General features: G+C 31.8%; 1 protein-coding gene across 1 annotated transcript; it reads right to left on the minus strand.

Moving 5' to 3' along the window:
* Positions 1–17136: 17136 nt before the first annotated feature.
* LOC140021655 (uncharacterized) lies at positions 17137–22734 on the minus strand. The gene is made up of 3 exons (XM_072072942.1): positions 21121–22734; positions 17304–20780; positions 17137–17145 (listed from the first exon to the last, which is right to left on the minus strand). Exons 1-3 carry the CDS (start codon positions 22732–22734, stop codon positions 17137–17139), a joined length of 5100 nt encoding a protein of 1699 aa, XP_071929043.1.
* Between the last annotated feature and the right edge of the window lie 2337 nt (positions 22735–25071).

Raw genomic sequence — 25071 nt, forward strand, 5'->3', positions numbered from 1 at the left:
TAACAATTCTTTTGATCTTTTAGCAGATGGCACGGCAGCTACCCAAAGTACAAATTGGCCAATGGGAACTTAACAAGTATCCTAAAGGATCTAATTTACATTTTTTCAACTGCGAGGAAGGTAATTTAGAAGAAATCCAGCAGGATATCTTAGATAACCTCTGAAATAGCAGAAGTAATTCTGATAGAATTAAAAATTTAAATATTTTAGCATTTTATTTCAGTAATCTACCAAAACAAAGTTTTTCACATTATGCAGTAGTTCAGGGTAAAATACCTGGAATTTATTCCAAATGGATTTCAGTAGTAGAACAAATTAAAGATTTTCAAAGTCCTTTGTCGAAAGCTTTTCATAGCATCCATGAAACCTTGGATTTTGTTAGAAAAAATATTGGCATCAGTTTTCTTATAGATAGCAAAGCTAGTATGGATAGCATGATGGTGCCAGTGCAATCTTGTACAGAATCCCCTAGTAGCAGCAATAATGGTAGAAGTTATTCTGATTCAGTAGCATATGATAATATTCATAGCATTCAATTTTGTAGACATTGTAAGGCTATGGAAGAAGCAATTAGAAGCTTAAATCTTAAATCTAGAAGAAGAAAATAAAAATTTAAAAGAAAAAGCTCATTCTCTGACAGGGCATCTCAAACAAATGTGTAAAATATCTGGATCACAAAGTGATACAATAATTTCACAAATTTCTGAAATAGGGGAGCTACAAGAAAGACTGTCTCATACAGTATCACAAATGGCCAGTTCTTCATCCGACCCAGTAAAAGAGATTTTTATAAAAGAACAACCCATCTCAAATAGACCCTTTGAGTTTCTTAAACCCAGAATGTTTTTTAGGTCTTACTCTTTATTAGAACCTTTCCCTTTATCAATCATAGAAATTATCAGCCAAAAAGTGCAAGTCCAGCACTTAACAAAATTAGAAACAATACAAAAATACTTCAAAGAAATAGCAACAAAACCCAATACCAACTACAGCCTTAACATAAGTCCATCTTACTGGATCAACCCACATAAAAAATGCTCAAATAATCCAGGATCTTGTGACCACCAAAAATACAGAAACCATTGTGTACATACAATTGATTTTCTCATACTCAGAGCATCCATTAAACTACGCAGATATACTCCAGTAGCCCTTATGGTAAATCAAGAAAGAATAGTTCTTATACCACAGTTCTTAATGGATTGTGGATTCTTAAAAGAATTTTGAATTTCTGATCCGAATGACTCATCTCAATTAGGAACAAGCTTAGCATATTTTTGTAGACAAATGCTAAATTATGGACAATGGGTTCAAGTAAAAATTAAGTCAGCACCAGCAGAATGGATTGGACTCATTGATTTAGAACCAATAATTCATAGAATAAAGATTCAAGTTAGCAATGTTTATCCAACTCCACTAGTAGCAGCAAGGATAATAATAGCAGAATGTCCTTTAGCACTAGATGAACAACTCCGGAATTCAAAGGTTATGCACTTAGCCTATAGACATTTTAAATCCGGATGGTCATATTTCAGACTGGCAGCAGAAAACAAAATTCAGAAGATCTACACTCCCTACTGATATAATCTGGAAAAAGACTTTATAGTTCAAACAACTTATCCAGAACTATTCCAGCATTACTTAAATGATTATATGGAAGAAAGAGCTCAATCGGAAGAAATTGAAGGAGAAATTGAAGAAGAAGACAACGATCATTATTGGCAAACAATGGGACCAGAAGAACTCCACAACATCGAGAATATGATGGAAGGATAATAGGACCTAGACACATTATTGTACATACCTTACAATTGAAAGCACTGAAAAGATACCGGTCTCATAAATTTTGGCCATTGTCAGCCATATAGCCTTTAGCTTTTTGAAAATTTTGGCCATTGTAGGCTTTTTAGCCATTGTAGGCCATATAGCCTTTAGTTTTTTGAAAATTTTGGCCATTATCGGCCATATAGCTTTTTGACATAACATTTTAAAAATTTAGACCACTGTCAGCCTCATAGACTAGACACCGGATTCCAACCAAGTTGAAATCCGTAAAAATAATTAGGAAACACAAGTCCGGATTTCAAATCCGAACAACAAGCCTATAAAAGCACCAGTCTCAAACCATTGTTGGGCACGATGCTTTGATAACTTGTAAATTACAAAGCATTCCATATATTCAGTTCTAAACACTTTTGCAAGCTTAATCTTTCTAGTCATCTTATCATTGAGAGGAAAGGGAAACATAGAATAGAAATTAGTACAGCCTATACCCTAGATTTAATCCAAATAACCGGAAACTTTGAGAGAGATACCCTATTTTGGAGTTTTAAAAGTCCAAAAGATGGTGTAGTACCCATCATAGCTGTACGGTTAAGAATACTGCAAGGCGTAAGGGGAAGATTTGATGAGGCAAACCTCCAAAAACAGGATTCCAACTCTCATAGCATCAGAAGGAAACTTTGGAATAAAAGCAAGGAAGCTATAATTTCTTTAACCTCTATCAAGTACCGAGTACTCATATAATTTTTAAAACTCATATACTTTATAATTTCTGCATATAAACTCTGTATGAATTTTGAACTACCTTTTCAGTTCACAACTACTCAAGAAAATTCATATAGAATAGCATTAGCAACTCTTAAGCAATCAGATACATATTATTATTTTGATAAAATTTTAGAAAATCTAGAAACGTTAGATCAGTGTTTAGCATATATACAAATAGAAAAATCTAGATTAGTAAAAGTAGCACACCACCATCCCCGCATCCTTTCTCAGAAATATTAGACAAGCAAAGGTAGATTTACTTTAGCACAAATATTCTGAATTAAAATCCATAGAAAGACAAAAATTAGAAGAAAAGGAAAAATATAAAAATAAAAAGAATTTCTGTAATAAGACCTGTGGAACTTCGAATTAAGCAATATAGGTTTTTCTAGATTTATTTTTTATTTCTAAATCTAAATATTCTAATCTTTTATCTATCTTTGATATTACTTAAGGAATCAGGCTCACCAGGACGGCAAGCTCTGATACCAAAAGAGTGGGGTGACGGATCCCGGAATGGCCAGATTATTAGGCTCCGATTAAGACCTATATTGCTTAATTCGAAGTTCCACAGATCTTATTACAGAAATTCTTTTTATTTTTTTATTTTTCCTTTTCTTCTAATTTTTGTTTTTCTATGGATTTTAATTCAGAATATCTGTGCCAAAGTAAATCTACTTTTGCTTGTCTAATATTTCTGAAAAAGGATACGGGATGGTGGTGTGTTACTTTTACTAATCTAGATTCTTCTATTTGTATATATGCTAAACACTGATCTGACGTTTCTAGATCTTCTAAAAATTTATCAAAATAATAATATGTATCTGATTGTTTAAGAGTTGCTAATGCTATTCTATATAAATTTTCTTGAGTAGTTGTGAGCTGAAAAGGTAGTTCAAAATTCATACAGAGTTTATATGCAGAAATTATAAAGTATATGAGTTTTAAAATTATATGAGTACTCGGTACTTGATAGAAGTTACAGAAATTATACCTTCCTTGATTTTATTCCAAAGTTTCCTTCTGATACTATGAGAGTTGGAATCCTGTTTTTGGAGGTTTCCCTCATCAGATCTTCCCCTTACGCCTTGCAGTATTCTTGACCGCACGGCTATGATGGGTACTACACCGTCTTTTGGACTTTTAAGACTCCAAAATAGGGTATCTCTCTCAAAGTTTCCGGTTATTTGGATTAAATCTAGGGTAGACTGTACTAATTTCTATTCTATGTTTCCCTTTCCTCTCAATAATAAGATGACTAGAAAGATTAAACTTACAAAAGTGTTTAGAGTTGAATATATGGAATGCTTTGTAATTTACAAGTTATGAAAGCATCGTGCCCAACAATGGTTTGAGAATGGTGCTTTTATAGGCTTGTTGTTCGGATTTGAAATCCGGACTTGTGTTTCCAAATTATTTTTACGAATTTCAACTTGGTTGGAATTCGGTGTCTGGTCTATGAGGCCGACAGTGGCCTAAATTTTTAAAATACTGTGTCAAAAAGCTATATGGCCGATAATGGCCAAAATTTTCAAAAAGCTAAAGGCTATATGGCTGACAATGGCCAAAATTTATGAGACCGGCATCTTTTCAGTGCTTTCAATTGTAAGGTATGTACAATAATGTGTTTAGATCCTATTATCCTTCCATCATATTTTCGATGTTGTGGAGTTCTTCTGGTCCCATTGTTTGCCAATAATGATCGTTGTCTTCTTTTTCAATTTCTTCCGGCTGAGCTCTTTCTTCCATATAATCATTTAAGTACTGCTGGAATAGTTCTGGATAAGTTGTTTGAACTATAAAGTCTTTTTCCAGATTATATCGGTAGGGAGTTTAGATCTTCTGAATTTTGTTTTCTGCTGCCAATCTGAAATATGACCATCCGGATTTAAAATGTCTATAGGCTAAGTGCATAGCCTTTGAATTCCGGAGTTGTTCTTCTAGTGCTAAAGGACATTCTGCTATTATTATCCTTGCTGCTGCTGGTGGAGTTGGATAAACATTACTAATTTGAATCTTTATTTTATGAATTGTTGGTTCTAAATCAATGAGTCCAATCCATTCTGCTGGTGCTGACTTAATTTTTATTTGAACCCATTGTCCATAATTTAGCATTTGTCTACAAAAATATGCTAAACTTGTTCCTAGCTGATATGAGTCATTCGGATCAGAAATCCAAAATTCTTTTAAGAATCCACAATCCATTAAGAACTATGGTGTAAGAACTATTCTTTCTTGATTGACCATAAGGGCTACTGGAGTATATCTGTGTAGTTTAATGGATGCTCTGAGTATGAGAAAGTCAAGTGTATGTACACAATAGTTTCTGTATTTTTGGTGATCACAAGGTCCTGGATTATTTGGACATTTTTTATGTGGGTTGATCCAGTAAGATGGACTTATGTTAAGGCTGTAGTTGGTATTGGGTTTGGTTGCTATTTCTTTGAAGTGTTTTTGTACTGTTGCTAATTTTGCTAAGTGCTAGGCTTGCACTTTATGGCTGATAATTTCTATGATTGATAAAGGGAAAGGTTCTAATAAAGAGTAAGGCCTAAAAAATATTCTGGGCTTAAGAAACTCAAAGGGTCTATTTGAGATGGGTTGTTCTTTTATAAAAATCTCTTTTACTGGGCCGGATGAAGAACTGGCCATTTGTGATATTGTATGAGACAATCTTTCTTGTAGCTCCCCTATTTCAGAAATTTGTGAAATTATTGTATCACTTTGTGATCCAGATGTTTTACACATTTGTTTGAGCTGCCCTGTCAGAGAATGTGCTTTTTCTTTTAAAATTTTATTTTCTTCTTCTAGATTTCTAGATTTAATATTTAAGATTCTAATTGCTTCTTCCATAACCTTACAATGTCTACAAAATTGAATGCTATGAGTATTATCATATGCTATTGAATCAGAATAACATCTACCACTATTTCTGCTACTAGGGGCTTCTGTACAAGATTGCATTGGCACCCTCATGCTATCCATACTAGCTTTGCTATCTACATGAAAACTGATGCTAATATTTTTTCTAGCAAAATCCAAGGTTTCATGGATGCTATGAAAAGCTTTCCACAAAGGATTTTGAAAATCTTTAATTTGTTCTACTACTGAAATCCATTTGGAATAAATTCCAGGTATTTTACCCCGAACTACTGCTTAATATGAAAAACTTTGTTTTGGTAGATTACTGAAATGAAATGCTAAAATATTTAAATTTTTAATTCTATCAGAATTACTTCTACTATTCCCGAGGTTATCTAAGATATCCTGCTGGATTTCTTCTAAATTACCTTTCTCACAGCTAAAAAAATGTAAATTGGATCCTTTAGGATACTTGTTAAATTCCCATTGGCCAATTTGTACTTTGGGTAGCTGTCGTGCCATCTGCTAAAAGATCAAAAGAATTGTTAAATTGACGGGATAAAAAATCTGCTGAGTTATTATCTTTACCCTTAATATGTTCGAACTTAACCTTATATCCATTACCTATGATACTGTCTACAAAATTTAACCATCTTCTAGTAGAACTTCTTTTTTCATTGTGTTTATCAAAAAACTTTTTTATTGCCTCGCAGTCTGTTCTAATAGTAATTTCTGGTTTGTTAAGTATAAAAAGTCTAAAGTTGTCTAAACTATATTTTACTGTTAACAATTCATTGTCTATGCTGCTTCTGTTACCTTTTTCCTTATATTTGCCACTGGCATATCTACAAATTTGTTCACTATTTTTGCTACTATATTTATTTGGTTTCGCAAAAAAAACTGCTCCCCATCCTATACTACTGCCATCACATTCAATTATTAAATAATCTGTATCTAAAGGTAATTTTAAATCTGTTAGTTTACTTACTATTTGTTTTATTGCTTGGACTGATTTTATATCTTCTTTATTAAAAAATTTTTGTCCTTTTAAAGATGTTTTGTCGTATAATGGTGCAACTAAATTATTTAAATTTTTTATAAAAGGTCTGGCATAGTTTAGTAGTCCTAAAAATTGTTGTAATTTCTTTGTTTCTTCTATTTTATCTGGAAATTCTAATAACTTTTTACAAATATGTGGTTGTAATTTTATTTTTCCTTGTCCTATTTCTGTTCCTAAAAATTCTATATTTTTCCTAAAAAATTGTGCCTTTTTATTACTAATTATTATTGCATGTCTAATAAATTCTGCGAAAACTAACTTTAGTGTCCAACATGTTCTTCTTTATTTTTTTTAAAATACTAATATATCATCTATGTATACTATGACGAATTCTTTATATTTGTTAAAAATATTATCCATTTTTCTTTGAAATATTGCCAGTGCATTTTTTAGTCCGAAAGGCATTACTAACCATTCAAAATGTCCTAAAGAGCATGTAAAACCTGTCCATTCTATACTATCTGTGTACATTTTTACTTGCCAAAATCCTGATTTACAATCAAATTTGTTAAAAATATATCTATACTGAATTCTATTTATTAGCTCATTTTTATCTGGTATGTCATAACTATCCTCTTTAGTATTATCATTTAACCTTTTATAATTTATTACCATTCTACTTTTTTTTCTGACTATTTCACTATGTTTTCTAACTATGAATGCTGCACTTCTATGTGGACTGGTACTTCTTCTGATTATTTTTAATTTATTTAAATCTCCTATATGCATTTCAAATTCTTTTATGTCTTCATTACTAGCTTCTATTTTTGTTGTACTAATTTTTAAATTTGGGTTTAAAATTTCTAACTTACATTCTGTTTTATCTTTTTCCCAATGAATAGTTGGGTTTTCTCCAAAAATTTCTAGTTTTTCTAACTTACTTATTAATTGGTCTATATCTGTGTGTCCTGTTTCTAACATATTATAGATTTTCTCATTTTGTAAAAGGTCTAAACTTATTTCTATTTCATTAAAATCTTCTCCTATGCTATCTATAGTTTCTATATTATTAAATTCTTCTATTTCTTCTATAGTTTCTATGTGGTTACATTTGCAATCTTTTGTTCTTTTATATTTACAATTATGATTTTCTATATTTTTATTTTCTTTCCGTATTCCTGGTGTAATGAACGTGTTATAAGGTAAAGTATGGTCTCTTAAGAATGTTAACCCTGTCCTTGTAATAATCATGCCATGATATGATTGTAGTATAAAAGCTAGTCCTAAAATCATTTGATAAAGAAAATTTCTAACATATATTTCTTCTACTGGATAAGGTGGTGTGCGGTGATTATTATCTATTTCAAAAAATAAGAGACTATTATGAATTGCAGTGTCATAGGTATAAGTACTACCATCCATTTGTCTTGCAATTCTAATATTATATGCTTTTTCATAATATTTTTCTGGTATTAGTTCTTGTTGGATAACTATATCACTTGCTCCTATATCTACTATTGCTAAAACTTCTGTATCAAAATTTCCTATTATTATTCTAGTTTTTATTTCAATGGAAGTTACTGTTGGTATTCCTGCTTGTAATAATTCAAAATCATAATTATGTCTTATTAATTCTGGAAAAATTTCTATATCAACATTTTCTATATATACATCCCTTTCTATTGATTTTCCTTTATCAAATTTTTCTATTTTTTGCTCTAATTGTTCTATTTGATTTTCTAAAATTCTTATTCATCTTTCTAGGTAATGTTTTAAGGGCACAATATTTTCAGTTTTATCCTTTTTAACTGGCTCTAATAAAACGTATATTTGTGCTAATTTATCTAGGCAAAATTTACATCCTTCTGTATAACATAATTAACATTGGAATCTTAATTCTATTGCTGGGTATCTATTAAAATTATAACAAGCTTTACTATCATTACCTTTTCTATGTTCCCATTTATGGGTACATTCTACTTCTACTAGATCTAAATCGTCTAATTTTTTAAAATCTTATTTTATTTCTTCTAGGTATATGTTATCCATAATAGTTCTATTTTCCGATTTTTCTAAGATTTCATTTATAAATCCTGTATCTTCTTGTTCTATAAAATCTGTTAAATCTATGTCCTCTGATACTATACTATAAATGCTTTCTGTTTCTAATATATTGTCATCCATTTCTATTAGATCTTCTGAAAATAATTCTACTAAATGAGCTTCTCTGTTAAAAGAATTATGTTTATTTGGGCAATTAGTTGCTAAATGATTAGGTTGTTTACAAATAAAACAAGATAATCTATTCCCATAGGTACGTTCTGGTCTATATCTTCTAACATGATGTTCCTTTTTAAGAAATGGTTTTCTAGCTTTGCTCTTCCTAAGATAATACTGTTTTCTGGGTACTTTTTATAATTTTTATAAGGTTTTCTATATTTTCTTTTTTCTTTTTCTCTTTCTCCATATTTTTGTGGTGTATATATTTCTGAACGAAAACTATATTCTCCTTTTAATTGTTTTTGTATTTTAATAAATGTATATTCCTGTACTAACCTATTAATTATGAATCTTACAGCTGTACTTACATTTTTTAATGTTGGTTCCATAGGTGTTGCTTTATATAAAGTATATATTTTCTTTCCTAGATCGTCTGGTAATTTAGCAAATAATTTTTCTATAATTCCTGCATCATAAAAACATCCTGCTAAACAGCTATGATATAAGAAATCTTGTAAAAATGGTTTAATATATTTCCAATTTCTAATAGATAATTATTCTATTTTTTTTATTGATTCTATTTGTGTCAGAACTCCTCCTCTATTTGGATTTGTTGCTAAAAGAATTTCTTCTACTCTATTAACAAAATTCATGGGATTTAATCCATGCGCCTGGTCTTGTTGTAATCTATCTAGAAATTTTTGTTTAAATGCTTCCCAAGCTGCTCTTGCTACTCCTCCTAGAAATGTTTCTAAATACGTATACATTTCTGTTACATTATGATCAAACCCTTTTTGTATATAATTCCTAACTACTCGTACTTTCCAGCTACCTATTACATCTTCTATCATTTGGGGGTCATAGGATGTGAACATTAAAGTCTTTCCTTCATCTACTGAATTTTCTTTTATTTCTAATTCTAATGGTCTTCTTTTTCCTCTAGGGTTATATTTTTCTTCTGGTTCTCTATATTCATTATATATTATTCTAGGTGGTTGTCCTGGTTCATATGTTCTAACATTCACTTCTTGGCTAGTGTCAGTTTGCATATTTGTTGGTTGGCTGCTTCGACTGCTTTGTTCCATTAATTCTCTATATGATGTTATACTAACTGTTTCAATATCATCTTTTTCTTTTTTAACTCTAATATTTCCTATATAATCATAATATAAAATTTCATCTAAAGCTATTTGTCCGTTTGATTCTAATTTTCTTTCTAAATCAAATAATTCTATTTATGTTAAAATCATATTTAATTCTGCTGGATAAATAATTTTATGTTCTAGTTCTACAAGTTCTTCTTCTATCAAATTTATTTCTACTAGATCTAATTCTGTATCTGATCTTTCTACTTTTTTATTTTCTGTTCCTAAAGATGTTGATTCATAATTATAGAACCTAAGACTTGTTTTTCCTTCACTATTTTTATATATTATACTTTCTTTTGGTATGATTGGATTATTTTCTTCTATAAATTTACTAATTTCCCATTCTTCTCTTGCCAAATTTTCTGAACTTACTTCTATTGGTTTTATTAATTTTATTCCCTTACTAGCCATAGCCTCTACTATTGGTTTGATATCTACCTTGTATCTGGTTTTACTGCTATTTGTTAATCTTCCTATAAATCCTATGCTTATTGTTAAATTATCTCCTTGAAAATTTTCATATCCTTTAGTTTGTATGCCTATTTCTAAATTTTTAATATCTTCTAAGGTTACCATAAAATCTGGACTACAATAAAATATTCTTTCATTTTGGTTCATATCTACTTCTATACTGGCTATTAATGCATCTTCTACTGTTTTATGTCTTTTATCTAATATTGCTAATAATACTTTTTTTCCTAATCCTTTTCTTGTTAAGCCCTTTATTCCTATAACTATTAACCCTATATGCATATATGTATATTGTCTTCTGATTTGATTTATACTTTGCTGTGTTATTATTCTTAGATTTACTGGATTTGTTAATGCACTTACTGGTTCTTCTCTAGTTTGTCTAAATAATCCTGTATTACTTCTAAGAAATCCTACTGAATATAAAGTTCTCAGATTTAATAAATTTATTTCATTATTTCTGTATATTTCTAAATCTCTTTCTATATCTATTGCCTCTTCTAAATGTATGCTCCTATTTCTTCTTAACTGTCTTCCTATGTTTAATACATTAGTTCCTATTTGTGTATTTTCATTAACTATTCTACTGGGTCCTGTAAATGATATTCTACTTGTCATTTTAAAATTTTTGTGGTTTGGGGTTTACAAAATAACGTGATAATAGCCTTGTTAGTATCATTACATAAGAAAATAGATGCAGTAACAGAAAAAGTTAGAGTTTTGCAGATAGATGAATTTCAAAAAGACCTAGAAGAGATTACGGATCAGTTTAAAAGACTACCAATAACAAAGAAAGAAAGCAAGCCACATCTTAGTAATGTATTCTCAGTAAATACTAAACCACAAAAATTTTAAAATGACAAGTAGAAGATCATTCACAGGACCCAGTAGGACGGTTAATGAAAGTACACAAGTAGAGACTAGTGTATTAACTATAGGAAGACAATTAAGAAGAAATAGAAGTATGCATTTAGAAGAAACAATGGATATAGAAAGAGATTTAGAAATATATAGAAATAATGAAATAAGTTTATTAAACCCCGGAACTTTATACTCAATAGGATTTCTTAGAAGTAATACATGATTATTTAGACAAAATAGAGAAGAACCAGTAAGTGCATTAATAAATCTAGTAAATCTTAGAATAATAACACAGCAAAGCATAAATCAAATCAGAAGACAATATACATATATGCATATAGGACTAATAGTTATAGGAATAAAAGGGTTAACAAGAAAAGGATTAGGGAAAAAGGTGCTTTTAGCAGTATTAGATAAAAGACATAAAAAAGTAGAAGATGCATTAATAGCCAGTATTGAAGTAGATATGAATCAAAACGGGGGTATATTTTATTGCAGTCCAGATTTTATGATAACCTTAGAAGATATTAAAAATTTAGAAATAGGAATACAAACTAAAGGGTATGAAAATTTTCAAGGAGATAATTTAACAATTAGTACAGGATTTATAGGAAGATTAACAAATAGTAGTAAGACTAGATACAAGGTCGAAATTAAACCAATAGTAGAAGCTATGGCCAGTAAAGGAATAAAATTAATAAAACCAATAGAAATTAGTTCAGAAAACTTGGCAGGAGAAGAATGGGAAATTAGCAAATTCATAGAAGAAAATAATCCAATGATACCTAGGGATAGCATAATATACAAAAATAGTCAAGGAAAAACAAGTCTAAGATTTTATAATTATGAATCAACATCTTTAGGAACAGATAATGAGGAATTAGATAAATTTGATATAGAATCAGATCTTATAGAAATAAATTTAATAGAAGAAGAAGAAGAAGTAGAATTAGAATATAGAATTATTTATCCAGCAGAATTAAATATGATTTTAACCAAAAAAGATTTATTTGATTTAGAAAGAAAATTAAAATCAGAGGGACAAATAGTATTAGATGAAATTTTATATTATGATGACATAGGAAACATTAGAGTCAAAACAGAAGAAAACCTAGAAGATAATATAGAAACAGCTAGTATAACATCATATAGAGAATTAATGGATAGAGATCAACAACAACAAAATAGTGGAAGTAATCAACCAACAGATATGCAGACTGACCCTAGCCAAGAAGGAAATGTTAGAACATACGAACCAGGACAACCACCTAGAATAATTTATAATGAATACAGAGAACCAGAAGAAAAATATATTTCTAAAGGTAAAAGAAGACCATTAGAATTAGAAATAAAAGAAAATTCAGTAGATGAAGGAAAAACTTTAATGTTAACATCTTATGACCCACAAATGATAGAAGATGTAATAGGTAGTTGGAAAGTAAGAGTAGTTAGAAATTATATACAAAAAGGATTTGACCATAGTGTAACAGCAATGTATACCTACTTAGAAACATTCTTAGGAGGAGTAGCAAGATTAGCATGGAAAGCATTTAAACAAAAATTTCCAGATAGATTACAACAAGACCAGGCACATGGAGTTAATCCTATGAATTTTGTTAATAGAATAGAAGAAATTCTTTTAGCAACAATTCCAAATAGAGGAGAAGTTATGATGCAAATAGAATCGATAAGAAAATTAGAACAATTATCAATCAGAAATTGGAAATATATTAAACCATTTTTACAAGATTTCCTATATTACAGCTGTTTAGCAGGATGTTTTTATGATGAAGGTATTATAGAAAAATTATTTGCAAAATTACCAGATGATTTAGGAAAAAAAATATATACTTTATATAAAGCAACACCTATGGAACCAACATTAAAAAATGTAAGCACAGCAGTCAAATTTATTATGAATAGATTAGTAGAAGAATGCACATTTATAAAAATACAAAGACAATTAAAAGGAAAATATAGTCTTTGTTCAGAAATATACACACCACAAAAGTATGGAGAAAGAGATAAAGAAAAAAGAAAATTTAAAAAACATTAAAAAAATATCCTAGAAAACAATATTATCTTAGAAAAAGTAAGGCTAGAAAACCATTTCTAAAAAAAGGAACATCATGTTAGAAGATACAGACTAGAACGAACTTATGAAAATATGTTATCTTGTTTTATTTGCAAACAACCCAATCACTTAGCAACCAATTGTCCAAATAAACATAATTCTTTTAACAGAGAAGCTCATTTAGTAGAATTATTTTCAGAAGATCTAATAAAAATAGATGATAATATATTAGAAATAGAAAGCATTTATGGTATAATATCAGAAGATTTAGATTTAACAGATTTCGTAGAACAAGAAGATACAGGATTTATAGATGAAATGCTAGAAAAATCAGAAAATAAAATGATCATGGATAACATATACTTAGAAGAAATGAAAGGAGATTTTAAAAAATTAGAAGACTTAGATTTGGTAGAAGTAGAATGTATTCATAAATGGGAACATAGAAAAGGTAACTATAGTAGAACTTGTTATAATTGTAATAAATATCCAGCAATAGAATTAAGATTCCAATATTAGTTATATTAAATTTTGTCTAGACAAATTGGCACAAACATATGTGTTAATAGAACCAATCAAAAAAGATAAAGTTGAAGAAACTATGTCTTTGGAACATTATTTAGAAAGAAGAATAAGAAATTTAGAAAATAAGGTAGAACAATTAGAACAAAAAAAATAGAAAAATTAGATAAAGGAAAATCAATAGAAAAAGAAATATCTATAGAAAATATAGATATAGAAATTCTCCTAGAAACAGAATTAATAAAACATAATTATGAATTAATACAACAAGCAATGCCAACAATAACTTCCATAGAAATAAGAACAAGAATAATAATAGGAAATTTTGATACAGAAGTATTAGCAATAGTAGATACAGGACCTAGTTATATAATAATTCAACAAGACCTAATACCAGAAAAGTATTATGAAAAAGCATATAATATTAGAATAGCAAGACAAATTGATGGTAGTACTTATACTTATGACACTGCAATTCACAATAGTATTCTATTTTTTGAAATTGATAATAACCATTGCACAACATCTTATCCAGTAGAAGAAATATATGTTAGAAAATTTCCATATCAAATGATTTTAGGGTTAGCATTCATATTACAATCATATCATGGCATGGTTCTTACAAGAACAGGATTAACATTTTTAAGAGACCATGCTTTACCTTATAACACATTCATTACATCAGAAGTACGAAAGAAGGATTTCTCTAATAGTTTTTCAAATAAAGAAAAGAAAAAAGCATTAGGAATCCTAAGAAACAATAAAAATACAGAAAAAGACTGTAATACAAAAAATTGCAAATGTAATCACATAGAAACTATAGAAAAGATAGAAGAATATAATCACATAGAAACTATAGAAAAAATAGAAGAATTTAATGAAATAGAAATTAGTTTAGATCTCTTAGAAAATGAAAAAATTTATAACATGTTAGAAACAGGACATACAGATATAGATCAATTAATAAGCAAGCTAGAAAAATTAGAAATTTTTGGAGAAAATCCAACTATTTATTGGGACAGAGATAAAACAGAATGTAAATTAGAAATTTTAAATCCAAATCTAAAAATAAGTACATCAAAAATAGAAGCTAGTAATGAAGACATTAAAGAATTTGAAATGCATATAGGAGATCTAAATGAGCTAAAAATAATCAGAAGAAGTACCAGTCCACATAGAAGTGCAGCATTCATAATTAGAAAATATAGTGAAGTAGTCAGGTGAAAAAGTAGAATGGTAATTAATTATAAAAGACTAAATGATAATACTAAAGAAGATAGTTATGACATACCAGCTAAAAATGAACTAATAAATAGAATTCAATATCGATATATTTTTAGTAAATTCGATTGTAAATCAGGATTTTGGCAAGTCAGAATGAATATAGATAGTATAGAATGGACAGCCTTTACATGTCCTTTAGGACATTTTGAATGGTTAGTAATGCCCTTTGGATTAAAAAATGCACCGACAATATTTCAAAAAAAAATGGATAATATTTTTAATAAATATAAAGATTTTGTCATAATATATATAGACGATATTTTAGTCTTCTCCAGAAATAAAGAGGAACATATAGGACACTTAAAATTAGTCTTTGCAGAATTTATTAAATATGGAATAATAATTAGTAATAAAAAGGCACATTTTTTTAGAAAAAATATATAATTTTTAGGAATAGAAATAGTACAAGGAAAAATAAAATTAAACCACATATTAGTAAAAAAGTATTAGAATTTCCAGATAAAATAGAAGAAACAAAGAAACTACAACAATTTTTAGGATTATTAAATTATGCAAGACCTTTTATTAAGAATTTAAACAATTTAGTAGGACCATTATATAACAAAATATCTTTAAAAGAACAAAAGTTTTTTAACAAGGAAGACATAAAATTAGTTAGGGAAATTAAACAAACAATAAATAAACTAACAGATTTAAGATTACCTTTAGATACAAATTATTTAATAATAGAATGTGACGGGAGTAGTATAGGATGGGGAGCAGTTCTTTTTGCAAAACTCAATAAATATAGTAGTAAGAATAGTAAACAAATTTGTAGATATGCCAGTGGCAAATATAAAGAAAAAGGTAATAGAAGTAACATAGATAATGAATTGTTGGCAATTAAATATAGTCTAGATAATTTTAGACTCTTTATTCTTAGCAATTCAGAAATCACTATTAGAACATACTGTGAAGCAATAAAAAAGTTTTTTGAAAAACATAATGAAAAAAGAAGTTCTACAAGAAGATGGTTAAATTTTGTAGATAGCATTATAGGTAATGGGTACAAAGTAGTTTTTGAACACATTAAAGGTAAAAATAATAATTTAGCAGATTTTTATCTCGCCTATTTAATAATGTTCTTGATATTTCAAAAGATGGCACAACAGTTACAATATGTATATTATAAACAAATAAATATATAATATGTATATTATAAATATATTTATAAATATATATAAACATGATTTAAACAAAATATTAATATTTATATATATAAATATATATTTATTTCAATTGATATAATATATATAATATACATATTAATATTAATATAATTTATATATATAATTGAAATTTAATATACATATTAATATAATTATTTTTATATTAGATAGAATCATAAGTACTAATAGTAGAAATTTACATCTAGAAGAACTAGTAGATTTATTATATAAATATTTATAAATAAAATGCTATAATATACATATTATAATATACATATCATAAATATTAATATTTTGTTTAAAATATATTACTATTAATATAATTTATATATTTAATTAAAATATAATATACATATTAATATAATTATTTTTATATTAGATAGAATCAGAAGTACTAATAGTAGAAATTTACATCTTGAAGAACTAGTAGACGTAAATATTGATCTAGAAATATGTAGAAATCAACAAATAAATTTATTAGCACCACAAACTTTATATAGAACAGGATGGATAAGGAATAGGACTGGGTTATTTAGAACTAATAGAGAAGAAACAGTCAGAGTAACTACACAAGCTAAAACTTTAAAATTAGTAACCCGAGAAAGTATTAGACAAATCAAAAGAAACCATAATTATATGCATTTAGGGTTTTTTTTTTTTTTAAATATTATTTTATTTTATAGATAGGAGCAAATTTTACACACTGAGAAAGACCAATTCGAAGTACAGCAATCGACTGAAAAGGTAATAAATCAAACACAAAACCTCCATGTCTCATTCAACCGCATATTAGCTCCAGTTGTCCTTTGTTCTCAGCCCTTCATACGCTTACTTTTCCGAATTGAAGGCATTCCTAATCTATCAAGTCGAATGGCCCCACGAGCCATAGTTGGGAACGAATTAAAGGCCTCGTAAAGCTTGACTTGATGCTCTGGATGAAATACGCCCACATTGGACAGCACATCAGCAACTTTGTTAGCTTCCCTATAGCAATGCGAAAAACGATCAGGATCTTTCACCAACTGCCAAATCTGCCTAATCTCTCGTCGAATCTTCCAGGGGCATTGAATGCGATTCTGAAGAATTCCAACTAATAATAAAGAATCCGATTGAACATAGAGATTTTGAAAACCCCTATGTACACAAGTTTGAAGACCAATAAGGAGTGCCCGAACCTCTGCACATAGACTTGTAGTTTCCCCAAGATATGCCGAAAAGCCAATCAAAGGTATGCCATTTGAATCCCGAAGAACCCCACCGCCTCCACTCACTCCTGGATTGCCCTTAGAACAGCCATCCGTATTTAATATGAACCGATCGGATTCCTTTGCTTCCCAACGAACAAGTTTGTATGTAACCTCAATATGAGAAGAATACGACCAATCATACAAATGATGAAATGACTGTACTCTGAACACTTGTTTGAAATGAATTCCCACCATGGTCTGGATTTCCGAGAAAATGGCACGACAAATGGCAAGCGGCCTCATCTGAACATCCTCAAACATTGCTTTATTCCTTGCTTTCCAAATCTGCCAACAGACAATGCTGGGTAGAATGTGCCCAATAAATCGTTGTATTTCAGAATCATATGAGCTGAGCCACCAACCCACTATACGGGGCCTCAAAGATGACCCTGGAAAGGACAAACCACATGAAGCTCCAAAATAGTGCCAAACTGTCGACCCTATATGGCCATTAGAAAATAAATGTTCAATTGATTCCTCAGATGCCGAAGCACAGCAAAAACACTTTGAGGGTAAATGTAAACCAAGTTTACATAACCGATCTGGAACCGGCAGTCTCCCCAGCAACAATCGTAACATGAAGAATGAATCTTTGAAAGGGAGCTGAGAATGCCAAATTGTATTAAAGACCATAGACTTGTTGCGGGCCTGCCTAATATCCCGAAATGCCGAAGCTATAGAGAAGTTTCCAGATGTTGTGAGCGTCCAAATGACTTCAGATTCACCCCCTTCTTCTGGAATCGGGTGCTCTAAAATAGAGGGCACCATTTCCCTCGGCATTATCTGATATAACAAATTCACATCCCAGTGTCCATTGATGATGAAATTAGCAAAAGACAAATGTGGGACAACGGTCGCTTGGTGGAACAAAGCACCACCCCCCAACCAATTGTCGTACCAAAAATGACAAGCGCCGTCTTTTACAATCCATAGCGTAGAGAATTCCACTTGTCGACTCACATTGACCATCCTGCGCCAGAGTGCGGAGTCCATTGCCTTGATTTCTACCTGACAAGGATGAAGGTGTCTACAGTATTTTGCTTTCATAAATTCAGCCCACAATGACAAACCCTTTCTAAAATTCCACCAAAGTTTGAATAAGAAAGCTGTATAGATGTCTTGTAGCTTCCGAAATCCAACTCCTCCCTCATCTATCGGATAGCACATATGGGACCAACGTATCCAGTGAAATTTCGACTCCTCGGGTGAAGAGCTCCATATGAAGGTCGAGAAAGCCTTTTCTATAGTTCTAAATACCTTACTCGGGATAACCGCAGCCGACATCAGATGTACTGGCATCGATGCCAAGACATGTTTGATTAGAACTATCTTACCTCCAAAGGAAAGCATCCTTGATTTCAATGATATAATTCTCCCTAGAATAGACTGACACGCTTCTCCAAAATATGATGATTTGCATCTCCCAAAGTAAAGGGGGCAACCCAAATACCGAATTGGAAATGGTTGCCAGGTAAACTTGGTGATACGTTCAATCACCCTTCGTCTTGCCGGTGGTAAAGATGGATGAACCAGGTAACAAGTTTTTAGCACATTTATTAGCTGACCCGAACACCTTTGATAAGCCTCTAGCACCTGCATGATAACCTTTAGAGAATAAGAGGATCCGTTTGCAAATATGAGAACATCATCCGCAAACGCCAAATGAGTTATAGAAGGACATGCATACGGGACTTTGAATCCCACAAAACCCGATTGCATGGCAAGGTTATTCAGTCCTCTAGATAACACCTCAGCCCCTATAATGAATAAAGCAGGCGATAAAGGATCACCCTGACGGAGGCCTCTCGTAGATTTAAAAAAACCATGAGATGCCCCATTTAAAATGACCGAAAACCAGACATTAGAGATCAATCGCCATACTAAATCAATAAATATTTCTCCGAAGCCAAATCTCCTGAGAACATCAATAATATGATCCCATGCCACCCGGTCATAAGCCTTAGACATGTCAAGCTTCATTACCACATTGCCTCCTCTATTCTTTTTCCCAATACCCGAAACTATCTCCTGAGCTAGCAGAAAGTTATCTGTTATATTGCGCCCCTTCACAAAGCCTGTCTGCTGGGGTGAAATAATTTTGGGCAGAACATAAGCAATTCTATCAGCTAAGATCCTGGATAATAATTTGTTGAAGAAGTTACACAGACTGATGGGCCTATATTGAGAAAAATCCTGAGGATTTGGCATCTTCGGAATTAACACAATGGAGGTAGATGTGATGAATCGAGGCAACTCTGCCCCACAGAAAAAACTGAGTATTGCATTATATACATCTTGGGCGACAACTTCCCAGGCAAATGTAAAAAATTTACCTGTGAAACCATCTGGGCCAGCAGCACTGTCCCCATCCATTGATCTCACGACTCGATAGACTTCTTCAATCGAAGGAACCTCTTCCAATTTTTCATTGTCCTCTTCCGAGATTATGGATGGAATTAGGTACCGCAAATCGGAAGATGACTCTAAAGAACACGTGAATAGGTCAGAAAAATATGTTATTGCCTCAGTTGCTATATCATCATTCTTGTCCACCCAAACACCGTTTGACTTTTTGATGCGGTGAATCATTCCTTGAGCCCGTCTCTGTCTTACTACCGCATGAAAATACCTTGAATTACGATCTCCGTGTTTAAGCCATTTGACCCTGGCTTTTTGGCTCCAAAATTGTTCTTCAATTGACAATGCATGTCGCAACTCCGCCTGAGCCTTGCTAAGCTCAACCTGACATTCCTCCGATGCATATTGATCCATAGCTTCCTCTGCGCGTTGAACCCCCATTTCCGCAGAACGAACAGCATCAAATACATTCCCAAAGTGTTGCTTGTTCCAAGTTTGAATAACCCTCCTCGTTGCCAAAAGTTTAGAGCTCAAAACACGCAATGGAGAACCAGACACATCTTGATTCCAAGCATATCGAATTACCTCCAAGAGTTCAGATTTGGTTGTCCAGACGTTCAAAAATCTGAAAGGCCGTGGCGTATGATCTGATCTCTCCTTAAATGAAATTTTCAACGGTGCATGATCTGAAGGATGTCTTGCCAGGTGAAGCACAGAAATTGCGTTTGAGAGATCCAAACAAGCCCCATTGACTAAAAACCTATCCAACCTCTTTGAAACCCGAGCTCTTCCTCTCCGATTGTTAGACCATGTGAAGCTAGCTCCTGAAAATCCTACGTCAAAAACTCTGGCATCTTCCATAAAAGACATGAATTCCATCCCCTCCGCTATAGCAAATGGACGTCCCCCTCGTTTTTCATGAGGTGCTAATATAACATTAAAATCACCCCCAATGCACCAAGGAAGAGAAATTGGCTTATCATTTAATAAGGTATACCATAAGACACGGCGCTCCTGCACTGAGCATTTAGCATGAACAAAAGACATGACGATTGGAGAAGAAAGCAATTGACTTTGGACATGTATAGAAATATGCTGCTCCGATCTACCCACAATGGAACACATAAAAGGACTACTATAGAATACCCAAATATCACCCGAGTTATTAACAAAGGTATGATCAAATAATAATCGTAGACGAATGGACTCAATTTTGGACTCGTCTAACTTTGGTTCACAAATCACGACAAACTGAACATGGTGAGTACGAACTAATTTAATCAATCTTCGTAGATTAGGGGCCTTAGTTACCCCTCTAATATTCCAAAATATTCCACTAATCATGAGAAAAAACCTGGAATGAGTTATGGGATGATGTTGCCGAACGTAGCTGTCTGTCGGATGGGAAGTAAGCTCGCACACCTTTAACCTTTTCTTGTCGGCAATCCCTCTCCATAGCTACAGATTGGTCAATGTTTAAAGTGTTAATTGATGGCTCCACTGACCTCTCACTTGTTACAACCAATCTTGGAGATAAATTCCCTGCTGTAGTTGGCAAAGCTACTTCATCAACCGCATCGGATTTGGAATCTTCCTCCTCGACCCCACACAAGTCGACATAAAGAGTTTCAAGCTCAGTGGTGTCGGACTGTTGAAGATGTTCACCTCCCAAGTGCTTCTCCTCAACAGGTTGGGACCCTTCACCTTTGTTCCAACTATGATTGTCGGCATTATGATTAATCAATGTGGTAGTGTCGGCCATTTGTTGTTGAACATCTCCCAAGATTTGCTCCACTAGATTATGGGACCCTTCACAATTATGTGCATGGTCTTGGCCTGCAATTGTCGTTTGAACGTTGTGCAATGGTCCCTCCCTGTCATCATCAACCACCGACTGTCCATTTGCATCAGCAGCGGAAGCTTCGGCAGCTTGAGCTTGGGCAGTAATGCAGTTGAGCTTATCATCTTGTGGAGGAGTTGTATTCTGTTTCTCAGCTATCCGATCAGGTCCAACAGATTTCTCCATTTCAGATGTGGAAGCTCCTTGGACTGCAACAGCACCAGGTCGCGCATCTTCAGTCGATGTCGTAACCTCCATTGTTGATTTCCCTTCAGCTTTTGGGTTGCCCGTAGGTGTAATAACTAACCCATACTGATTGTCCCCAAGTATCTTAGGACCTTGCTGCAGCCGGTTGGTTTGATGATTGTGGTATTGAAGTTCTCCCTTGGAAACGTTATTCTTGCAGTTGCTAGACGAATGACCCAATCTCCAGCAAGATGAACAATATGGCGGGATGTTGTCTGGAACAATTTTTTGCCAAAATCCTGATTCTCCTTCAACAGCTACCAATATCCTTGGCACAACAATCTTCGCTACATCGATCTCCACGCACACCCTGGCCACACTAGGACGTGTCCCAGCAGCCGTTGCCGAATCCAGGAACAATGGTCTTCCTACTGGAGATAATATGGAGAACAAAGAGTGTTTATCGAAATAATGAATGGGTAAATTTGGAAGCTCCACCCAAATCGGAACCAGAGATGACTCTCTTTGCACATGAAACTCCCTGGTCCAGCGAAATACCCGCATCGGATAATTGCCCAATTGCCAAATCCCTCTTGTCCTAATCCTGTTAAAATCTACTTCAACAGAGCACTTAATCAGGACATGTCTATAATCCATCAATCCAATGGAGATGTGGTCTTTTAGATTTAAAGAAGCAAAGAACTTGCGAATATCCTCCAACGAAGGTCTCCCATGAGAAAATTTTCCAACCAAAGCCCATCGAAACGGCACTGCTAGTTTTTCCACATCTGCTCTCGAGAAGATGACCGCAGCTTCACCTTTGTAAACAGTTGCCTGCCGAATTTGGATAGGAGATGTTGAAGGCTGTGAGAAAAGTTGGGAGAAAGTTTTTTTTCCTGTAGGAGATCCTTGCCCCTCAGCCGATGGCTGAAGGGCAGCCATGCAAGAATTACAAACCCTAATAAATATTTGCAGAAAGAGAGAGAAATGAGGAGAGAATGCTAGTTTTTTGAAAGTTGAATCATTGAACTCGGCATTTAGGGTTAATAGTAATAGGATTAAAAGGATTAACTAGACCAGGATTAGGAACTAAAGTATTAATAACATTATTAGATAAAGGATGGAATAATGTTAAGAAAGCATTAATAGCAACCATAGAAGTAGATATGACAAATAACAGGGGAATATTTTACTGTACACCAGATTTTCAATTAATCGTAGAAGATTTAAATAAAATAGAAGTAGCAATACAACTAAAGGATACGGAGAATTTGTAGGAAATAATATAATGATAAATATAGGATTTATAGGAAGAACTACTACAGGGAGTAGCACTAATTATAGGATTAATGTAGAATCAATAATAGAAGCAATGCACAGTAAAGGAATACAATTAATAAAACCAATAGAAATAGACCCAACTATATTAGCAGGAGAAGAATCGAACCTTAGTAAATTTATAGAAAGAAGGACACCTATAGTACCTAAAGATAATATAATGTATGAAAATAGAGAAGGAGGAACTAGTATTAGATTTCATAATTATGAACAAACAAATATAGGAAATTATAAGAGTGATAATGAAATAGAAGAAGAAAAAATAGAACAGGATCTTATGGAGTTTACTATAGAAGAACAAAAGTTAGTAGAATTTGAAATAGAAAATGAAAATAGAATAATATATCCTAAAGAATTAAATATGGTCTTAGATAATAAAACATTATTTGCATTAGAAAGAAAATTAGAAATGGACGGACAAATAGAAATAAATGAAGAAATATATTATGATAATTTAGGAAATATAAGGGTAAGAATAGAAAAAGAACTAATAGAAGAAGACACTATTAGTATAGGATCATATAAAGATTTGATGGAAACAGAAAGTAGTAACCAAAACCAACAAAAACAATTCCAACAACCATCTCGTAGTACCAATAGACCAGAAGGAAGCCTAGGAAGATATGATCCAGGACAAATACCTAGATTAATGTACAATGAATATAGGGAACCGGTAGAAACTTATAAATCTAAAGGAAAAAGAAAACCATTAGAAGAAATAGTAAAAGCTAACACGGTAGATAAAGGTAAAACTCTAATGTTAACATCTTATGACCCTCAACTTATAGATGATGTAATAGGAGATTGGAAAGCAAAAGTAGTTAGAAATTATATACAAAAAGGTTTTGAACATAATGTGAATGAAATGTATGCTTATTTAGAAACACATTTAGGAGGAGTAGCATCAGCAGCATGGGAAGCCTTTAAACAAAAATTTCCAGATAGATTACAACAAGATATGGCACATGGGCTAAATCCAATGAATTTTGTTAATAGAGTACAAGAAATACTTTTAGCACAAAGCCCAAATAGAGGAGGAACAATGGCACAAATAGAATCAATCAGAAAGCTAGAACAATTATCAATTAGAAATTGAAAATACATTAAACCTTTCCTACAGGATTATCTATATTATTCATGCATAGCAGGATGTTTCTATGATGAAGGAATAATAGAAAAATTATTTACAAAATTACCAGATGATTTAGGAAATAAAATATATACTCAGTATAAAACTGTAATATTTGACCCTACTCTAAAAAAATGTATCAACGGCCATTAGGTATATTATAGAAAAATTAGTAGAAGAATGTACGTTTATCAAAATTCAAAAACAATTAAAAGGAGAATATAGTTTTTGTTCAGAAATATATACACCACAAAGATATGGAGAAAAAAAACAAAGAATACAGAAAAAAGAAAAAATATTTTAAACCAAAAAAGATAGGATATAAGAAACAATATTATCTAAACATATTTAATTCTTAAACATATTAGTTAGTAGGATCTACATAGATCCTAAAGCTAGTATGGATAGTATGAGGGTGCCAATACAAACAGATAATAGTAGTAGTAGTAGAAGTTATCAGCATGCAATAGAAAGAGACAACATAAACAGAATAGAATTTTGCAGACATTGTAAAACAATGGAAGAAGCTATTAGAAGTTTAAATTTTAAATGTAGAAATTTTGAAGAAGAAACCAGTTCTTAAAGAGAAGGTTAAATCCTTAACAGGGCAGTTTAAAGAAATGTGTAAGATTTCATGGTCACAAAGTGACACTATTCTTACACAAATCTCAGAAATTGGAGAACTTCAAGGAAGACCGTCTCAAACAGTATCACAACTGGCCAGTTCTTCGTCCGGCCCAGTAAAAGAAATATTCATAAAAGAAAAGCCCAATAGTGAAAGACCTTTTGATTATATAAAGCCCAGAATATTT

The sequence above is a fragment of the Coffea arabica genome, chromosome 11e (assembly GCF_036785885.1).
Source record: "Coffea arabica cultivar ET-39 chromosome 11e, Coffea Arabica ET-39 HiFi, whole genome shotgun sequence".
Classification (NCBI taxonomy): domain Eukaryota; kingdom Viridiplantae; phylum Streptophyta; class Magnoliopsida; order Gentianales; family Rubiaceae; genus Coffea; species Coffea arabica.